Source organism: Urocampus carinirostris, chromosome 1 (genome assembly GCF_059441175.1).
Source record: "Urocampus carinirostris isolate Australia breed hairy pipefish chromosome 1, RoL_Ucar_1.0, whole genome shotgun sequence".
Lineage (NCBI taxonomy): Eukaryota > Metazoa > Chordata > Actinopteri > Syngnathiformes > Syngnathidae > Urocampus > Urocampus carinirostris.
This window is the reverse complement of record NC_142349.1, coordinates 9,767,068-9,775,856: the sequence shown is the minus strand read 5'-3', so window position 1 is coordinate 9,775,856 and position 8,789 is coordinate 9,767,068. Positions and strand designations below refer to the sequence as shown.

At 39.0% G+C, this 8,789-nt stretch overlaps 1 protein-coding gene across 5 annotated transcripts in view; it reads right to left on the bottom strand.

Annotated features, from left to right (window-relative positions):
* Positions 1 to 45: 45 nt before the first annotated feature.
* tnrc6bb.1 (trinucleotide repeat containing adaptor 6Bb.1) overlaps positions 46 to 8,789 on the bottom strand; it is a 29,453-nt gene continuing 20,709 nt past the window's right edge. For 4 of the 5 annotated variants that reach the window (XM_088325952.1, XM_088325948.1, XM_088325950.1 and 1 more), the window contains 7 exons: positions 8,532 to 8,606; positions 5,508 to 5,654; positions 3,955 to 4,047; positions 3,108 to 3,323; positions 2,948 to 3,018; positions 2,717 to 2,856; positions 46 to 1,966 (listed from right to left, as the gene is read on the bottom strand). In XM_088325952.1, the coding sequence (XP_088182078.1) occupies positions 1,387 to 1,966; positions 2,717 to 2,856; positions 2,948 to 3,018; positions 3,108 to 3,323; positions 3,955 to 4,047; positions 5,508 to 5,654; positions 8,532 to 8,606 (1,322 nt within the window). In that variant the 3' untranslated portion in view covers positions 46 to 1,386. The remainder of the gene's footprint in view (positions 1,967 to 2,716; positions 2,857 to 2,947; positions 3,019 to 3,107; positions 3,324 to 3,954; positions 4,048 to 5,507; positions 5,655 to 8,531; positions 8,607 to 8,789) is intronic. The other variant, XM_088325951.1, reaches the window with a different exon arrangement.

Sequence of the window (8,789 nt, the reverse complement as noted above, 5' to 3'; positions counted from 1 at the left end):
CGCAAGTTCAAAAACATGAACAGAATTTCAAAAATGACAACAATGCACAGTTAAAACAAGCCAATACTTTATTCATATTGTTCTCATTAGTTTAAATATGTTTTCCTTTGTAAAATCTCAAAACAAAAACACTGAACAGGAGTGTTAAAGCCTGTTTTAATTTAAAACAAATACACACCATCAGAACAATACAAACACATTGTAACTCTGCATTTGTAAACAACCCGAACCCACCCATCCCACTCCCAGTTTTGATAAGATTTGGCATTCCCATTATTTTCCCCAATGTGTATGCCTTGACCTGTTTCCATCATTAAAGATTTCCCCCCATTAATTATTGCAGTTTGAACACGAAAAAAAATCAAACTCGACTAGAGACAAACAACTTTTACTAAGTGAAAAAGCATTAGTGCCAATATTTTCAACACAGTCAGCAGTACGATGAACACACAAAATAATTTGTATAGACCTTCTGTAGAATAAGCAGCCTTGCCTGCATTTTTAAAAGGCAGTATCTCACACACTCACACACGCACGCAAAGAAACTAACAGTTGTGGTTTAATCCACTTACTTGGTCTCAGTCCTAATCATACTCATGTCCATAGTGTGAGTGGTACTCTATTCACACATGGAGAAATGCAACAAGCCTCAAAATAATGTTTTTCACAACAAACATATTCAAAATAGTGCTGTAAAACAGTAGGAGGTCAGCATTTTCAAACTCAAATGACATTTTTCAATATTCTCACAATCCAAAAATTAAAGCCTTACATATAGACTGGAAAAATATATTTAAAAAGAAAAACTTGATATACAAAGAAAGATGCAGTTCTGTTTGTCAGAGCTGATTGCATGTGTTTGGATTCGTGTATTTTTTTTTCAGATGAAAAAGATCTGTTCCTCACATCATGTAGTCATTTTTAGTTTTCTTAAACAATGAAAGTAATTCTGTTTACAGTGCCCTTCTTTTACAAGGTGCATCTGAATTTGGTTTATGAATGTAAATCTGTTCAAAAAACTCCCATACATCAAGCACAAAACAAATACCGTCAAGTCTTTCAGACTGACCGTCTTTACCATTCTTTTTCAGTTTTTCAAGTCTAAGCAGTTGAAATCTTCATACGTGGAAACAAAAAGGCTGTATACAACTAACAGTCCCTGCGTTTATATAATAGCTTAAGTCTGGCCACAAGAATGTGTGTAAGCATGTCTCACATTTCTTCTTTATGCAAGAGTACAATGATATGCAAACAATGTGTATGCACGTGTGTGGAACATTATTATGTGCATATGCTTAAATGTGTTGATGTGCTATTGTAAATATATATTGTATCCCAGTGTATGCAAGTATCAGTGTGTCCAAACCTACAAAAAGAGAAGGCTCTTCAGACTGAATCACCTCCACCACCCAACAAATCACCTGGCAACAAAACAGCAGGACTCTCCATTTGGTTTCTGTCCTCCATTTGCGGGGCGCCCCACAGACTGCTTCCGTGATACCCACCAGCCATGCCGCCCCAAAGTCCAGACCTCCCGGCTTCTGCTCCACTTACACTTTCAACCCCTCCTGCCCCATTGCCGCTCCACTGGGAAAAAATTCCCAGTCCGGGTCCTTGGGCTGAGGAAGTTTTTGAACAGCTACCTGTACCATCTAGACCCTGCCAACCAGAACCGTGGGACATGATACCACTGGAACCTACGGAGCCGCTTTCCATGCCTCCGCCTCCACCGCCACTACCATCACCCCCTGAGGTGGTGCTCGCTACTGCCCCCTCACTCCTGGGAGAACCAGCCCCACTTTGGGTCACGACAGTGCTTGTTCCAGGTGAACCCTGCGTTCCGGCCGCTACTGCCGCTCCCTTGCTTGTCACATCAGCACCTGCAGCTTGGCAATGTGCAAAATAGAGAGCAACTTCTTCCTCACTCAGGAACTCTGCCAGGATTGTGGTGTTTCCCAGGACACACCTACAAAGAAAGGAGTATCAAAATGTTTAACCACTAGAATCATGTTGTGAATAACAAAGCCGTTACATATCATCTTGGCCACAAGATTGAACTTTTCAGTACCAAGAGTCCAAAAACAGTTGCCATCAAGTGCATTTTAAGAGGTCAAACGGAAGCAGGCAGATATTAGAAAGAACCAGTTAACAGAGACCGGATGTTTTCTCCTACTTATTTTGACCAAGCACAATTCCTGTAGATTTTTACAGTTGAAGGGTGCATACTGTGATTTTCCCAGTCATATTAGTGGAAATTCTGCTATTAATGCAGAAGCTATTACAAGAAAAATGAAACGTACAAAATTGAAAAATTGCAAAATCTGCGTATTTAAGTGGGCACAATATAACAGGGACTGGCAACTGAATAAGGCAGAAAGTGGCTGATCTTCATCGGGACCGTCTGCTTTGGACCGAGCCAAAGTCCATTGATTGAGTTCGCCCAAATAGGTTCTTAATGGTAGTCTTTTCAACTGAATTTATTGTTGAAAGAAGTAGGCTTGGTTTACCAGCATATAAAATTTTGCTCTATTATACATAATTGTGACACAATTTCCTTTTTGTCAGAGTTGTCTGCATTATTTTAAACCTATCGTTTAATTCCTACAAACAAAAACTCCTAAATCAGTATGTACACGCATTGACTCTCATTAGATGCTCTAGACAAAATTATTGTCGGGATGAGAAATTGCATTAATTTTGCCATAGAAGAACCTACATGTGCAGTGCAGCCTGGGCCTTGGCTGCCTCATGGCGGCTGCTGTAGCGAATCAGAGCACTGCCCTGGGTAAGGCCAAGGTGAAAGGTCAGAAGGGGGCCATGCTGCATGCAGATCGTCTTAAGCGTGGAGCCATCAATCTAGTGTCAAATAAGAGTAAGCATTTAGTCTCTTGCGCAGAGAAATATGAGGATATCAATATTGATAATGAATATTTTGCCCCTTTCTTACTTGCGGTGTCAAATTGCTTAACAACAACCAAGAACTACCCCTTGATGCCACACCATCACTCCAAGCTGTACCTACATAAGAGGAAAACGATAAAAATCTACAGACATGACTCGGGTAGGATAAATAATTCGTAAAACCTTTCCAAGACAAATCACAGTACCTGAGCCAAATCTTGAGTCTTGCTTAACACCAGCACCACCCCAGCCCTGGGCAATCCGTGGGCTTACACCTCCCCATGGAGAAGGTGTGCCCTGTTTCTGATTGGTTAAACCAGGGGGAAGGCGTGGCAACTGCGAGCTGTTCCGATTGGCCTTCCACGACTTGCTTTGTCCGATGGGTTCAGGGGGCCAACTGGACTTTAATTCTGAGTACTTTGCTGGAGAGAAGTTGGGATGGTGTAAAAACATGGAAGAAGTTTAATTTAAAGAAAAAAAAAATCAGAACCAATGATCTCTTAATGATATGCCAACTGGAGTGCAATAATACTTTCTTTGTAGATACTCAATGATAATTAAAGTTATTCTGTGTATTCTATCTAGTCTATTAACAGTAATTCGACTACTGTTTCGGTATGAGGACTGAGCAAAATTTTAACCGGTTTGTATCCATGTCATTTAGTTTGGTGTTGCCACTTTCTGCTGATTTAAAATGACATCAGGTTGCGTAACAGCTCAGTTTGCAAACGTCATACGACCAAACTCAGAAAATGGGTGAGATTTAGTGGTTAAAACCTGAGCTCTTGTGCGCTCTGATGTCAGTTTTCGCTGACACCAAGTGTTGGGACAACATTTAGCTACAACTTTCTCAAATTGATTGAACACAGGCAAGCCAAAATTGGGGGTGTATATTCATTTACAAAACATATTCGGATATATTTTCTGGGACTCCACTACAGGTCGCTTGTTTGAAATTTTGACTGGATAATTTCATACCCAGTAAAGTGCAGTCGAAGCACTACCCAGAAAAAAAATTCTGGACTAATATTTATAAGGAGAAAAAAAAATGACCTGTAGCGTGTGCTTTACTGAGTGGGCTGTCTGAGGCACTGTAGGGCCAGGCACCATGTGAAGGCAGTGAGGCGTTGAGGGCAGAGCTCGGCCCTGATGGGAAAAAAAGTCAAATTAGTTGAGGTTGGATACTTTAATCATCAAATAAGTAAATGATCATTAATTAAAGACAACAGAGTACAATTCTATTGCTACTGGTTAAGGTTTGAAATGATTCATTCAATGGTAGAAACATAATTTTGTGTCAATTTTTTGGGGGGTAAGAATGGTGAAAAATATTATTTTGTTAATAGTAATAGATTTGCAAAACTTCAAGAATGCCAAGGGTTTTTTCTTTTGCTTTTTTTTGTAAATTTCAGATCAGGGGATTTTGTCGTGGTGGTCTGTCCAGCTCTGAGACTTAAAAAGTAAATGTGTCTCAACTTTTGTGAGTCTATTTGGGCAGGGTACATATTCTATTAAAATTAACCAACGTCTATTTTTGATCTACTGAACTTTCATTTACCAAGTCCCATCACTATTGTGACCATAACAGGAAGAACCTGAGCTCAGCTGCATATTGAGACTAAATGAGTAAATGCAATCACAAACTAAAAAGATGGAGAAAAGAAATGGCTAAATGTAAAAAATAATAGCGCAATTTTTAAAAGTAAAATTACGATCTCAATTTCATCACAATTGTTTTGTAAACAGGTCACTGGGACTAATTTTTAAATTTTCAATCGTTTTTCTTTAAAGAAAAATAGATTTAAAAACAATTATGGTTTTTGAGAATTTAGTGGGAACACATTTTTATCAAATATACTTGGAGTTAAATAATACCGCACAAATTGAAATGATCTGCATTTATATAGCGCTTTTAAAGTCAAGACTTCCCAAAGCGCTTTACAGTGTGCTTCACATTTCCCAATAGCGGCCGTGCAGCCATGTAAGGCGCTAACCTGCTTATTGGGGGCATTAAGGGTTCAGTGTCTTACCCAAGGACACTTCGACATGTAACACGGAGGAGCCGGGATTCGAACTGCAATCTCTTGATCCCAAGACGAGCGCTCTACCTCCTGAGCCACTTTTTATTTTTACATAATTTCATTTCCCTAAATTTTTCGACAATGACCAGGAAGCCTTGCACTGCTTATGATGCAAATTCAGAATAGATAAATGACAGCAACAAAAAGATTTAACGTTGATTTCTGGTGTCAAAACAAGTGAAAATATAGAAGCTCTCATTCAATTCAACACTAATTTTCTGGAGAAAACAATAGGTTCTCATGTAAATCATCTTATAAAGGTGTTCAAGGAGAAAGACTCAAACCCAGACTTAAGAAAGATTATTGGTTTAAGACCTTGTCATCGACATTTGTGCTTGCGCGTTGCATATATGTATAAAATATATACGTCTGTAAAAAAAAATATTTTTCTCTCTGTATAAAGACTAAAAAATCAACAATGTTGAATATGGAAATGTCAATGTAACGATTAAAGTAGGCAATATACATTTAACAAATGACATAACACTGATGAGTTTGTTAGCATTTGATAATTACTCAGCATACCTATGTTGTCTCGCAATAACTGATGGTCAGAATCATTGAGGGTTGTGGGTCCTGGGGAAACAATGACATTAGTGGAGGTCAAGTAAGGATCTGATTCAGGGTCGCCACTATTCTGCATTCCATTCCAGGGGACACCAGGCTGGAACTCTATCATCAGAAAAAAATGAACATTATGATAATGACAATTTTCATCCTTCTCACTTGATCCATATAAAAAGATTTCTATTGACACTTAAGTGGAAAAAAAGAAAAACAAAAAAAATCCTAACCACGAAAAGGTTTTATATTTACATTATTTTGTAATTGTGTCATGTACAGCCAACAAAACTCTTATTACTACCAATTGTGATTACCATATTTTCTCAACTATATGCCGCACTAATAACCTCAAACCCGCCAGAAATTTGTGTGGATAAAATTGGAAATGCATTACCAGATTTGTGTAATTGTAGATCAGTCAATAAATTTGATCACTGACCACAATTGCATAACAATGGTGACAACGGGAATTGAATTGGATCACAATGATAAGAGCACTGAATCTTACCATCAGGCTGCTAGGAGCATGAACAGTTGTTCACAATTGCATTATATTGAATGCAACCACTATAGCAATGGGGAGAGCGCCGGATTCTATTAACTAGACCACTATGGATACAAACGACACATGAAAAAGCAGCAGTTCAGGAGCTAGAGCGCTGCTATCGGTTAGTGTGTGTAAAAGGGAAAGTGTGAAGCACATTGTAAAGCGCTTTGGGAGGTCTTCATTGACTTGAAAAGCTCTTTACAAATGCTAAACATTTACATTTGGTCTTACCTTATTATAACACTATTTAAGTCACAGTACCAAATATGTTGTAGAAATGAGAAAACAGAAAGGGATTAAAAATCGGTATACAATATTGTATCACTTTTTCTTAGCTCAAACTAAGTGAAAAACATTTTTAATACTTTGAATCACGCTTGCTGCTGCTGGACCTTAGTGCTGCTTTTGACACTGTGGACCATAATATCTTACTAGAACGGTTGGAAAAACGGATTGGTCTATCAGGAACCGTCCTCTTATGGTTCAGATCCTACCTCTCAGATAGGACGCACTGTGTTAAACTTGGTGAAATGACAGCTGAGCCCTTTAGTGTTGCCTGTGGTTTTCCGCAGGTTTCGGTACTTGGCCCCCTTCTTTTCAGCATTTACATGCTTCCATTAGGTGATATTATTCGCAAGTATAATATCAGTTTCCATTGCTATGCAGATGACACTCAACTATATCTTCCGATGGAGGAATCTGCCACACTAAATTGTGGAAATTTGGAGGCCTGCCTCACCAAGATAAAAGAGTAGATGTCACTCAACTTCTTGCGCCTTAACTCTGAAAAGACCGAAATGTTAGTTATTGGTCCATCTAAATGCTGTGACTTGTTCTCAAAAACTGCTCTGAACATTGACAAATGTAAAATCACCCAGAGTGACTTCGTTAAAATTTTAGGTGTCATATTTGACCCCGATCTGACCTTTCAAACACACGTGAAGAATATTACTAGAACAGCTTTCTTCCATCTTCGCAACATTGCTAAAATTCGTGTTACGCTATCTCAGTCAGATGCGGAGATTATAATTCACGCATGTTACTTCCCGTCTCGATTACTGTAATGCACTACTCTCCAGTCTCCCGAAGTCCAAAATCAAGAGCCTTCAGCTGGTACAAAATGCTGCAGCGAGGCTTTTAACTAAGACAAGAAAGTTTGATCACATTACCCCGATTTTAGCTAACCTGCATTGGCTCCCTGTTAGCTTAAGATGTGATTTTAAGATTCTGTTGGTATTATACAAAATCATGCATGGACTTGCTCCCTCATATCTTTTAGATTTAATTTCCCCCTATGTTCCGGTCCGGAGCCTTCGCTCTGAAAACACTGGTCTACTAGTGATCCCAAGAGCCAAGAAGAGATCCGCAGGTTCGAGAGCGTTCTCCATCCGGGCATCGGTGCTGTGGAATGCTCTTCCCCCCGAGATCCGATCTGCAACCTCAGTGGAAATGTTTACATCTAAGCTTAAAACACACTTCTACTCTATAGCATATGAATAACCTATACTTTATGTTGATAATATGTGTATCATTTGCCCTCAAGTAGAATTTAGATGAGGGGATGGTGTCATAATAGTCTGTAATAATAGTTTGCAATAGTCTTTGATCTGTGCAGCCCTTTGAGACTCTTTGTGATTAAGAGCTATACAAATAAACATGACTTGAATACGTGCGACCATGCGTTGATATCTTTCAGTGCAGCTAAAATACTTCCCACAATTCCTTTCCCTTCATTCAGTGCAGAATCTAGTGCGCTTCGTTGAGACTGCGACTCAGCAAGATAATACTGTATTTCATTGGTCCCCGTGCAGCTAATAATAACATCAACCATAATAACATCAACATTTTGGTACCATGACAAAAAATAGTGTGATAAGATAAAACCTAAAGCTGTGTCGACTGTATCCTTCGTGAACAAATCGACAGGATCCATCACAATCCCCATTGCCATCTCAGCCAAGATGCTGAGTCAAGATCCTAGCCACAGAGCCAAGCAGCGATCAGTGCGACCTAACTGTCACATGCCGTTAGAGTCTGAATACAGTCTCGGCCCCTTGGCTTTGTAGCATATTATGATTTGACCAATAACGGATAATGGATAATTGATAAAGAATATAGAACAATAAACCTTACAAAATCCTCCCCCATTGCCATCTGGGTTTGATTCCCATTGCATCCAACGTGATGCAGTTTTGATCACTGGTATATTGCGACTTATCAAACATTGCACAAATATGGTACTTTTATTTTCTCATACAAACCTAGCCCTTGCGGTTTCATAATTATGTGTCTTATAGTCCGGTGCCCCTTATATATTAAAAAACATCACTAAAGATTTTTGGGGGGATATGCCCTGTAATCTGGTGTGACTTATAGTAAGGAAATTACGGTATTTTACCTATTTATCTACAAGGCAAACAAGTACCCAAAATAATCACCTGGTGGCCAACTGGATGTGGGAGTTTTATTTCCCATTTTACTCCCAGGGGTGCGCTGCCAGTTTTCTGTGGAGCCTTAAGGGAGACAGCAAAAATGTCAATACTTCCAATGTCCTAGTCGCAAAACTCCACTCATTGCAGTAGTTAAAATGTGACTGAGGAAGTTGATAGTTTTGCCTTCATATTTTTTTGATTCAAATCCTTTTTCAGTCAATATGGATCATTAAAATACACTGTCAATGAGGGTGAGTTAAGAAC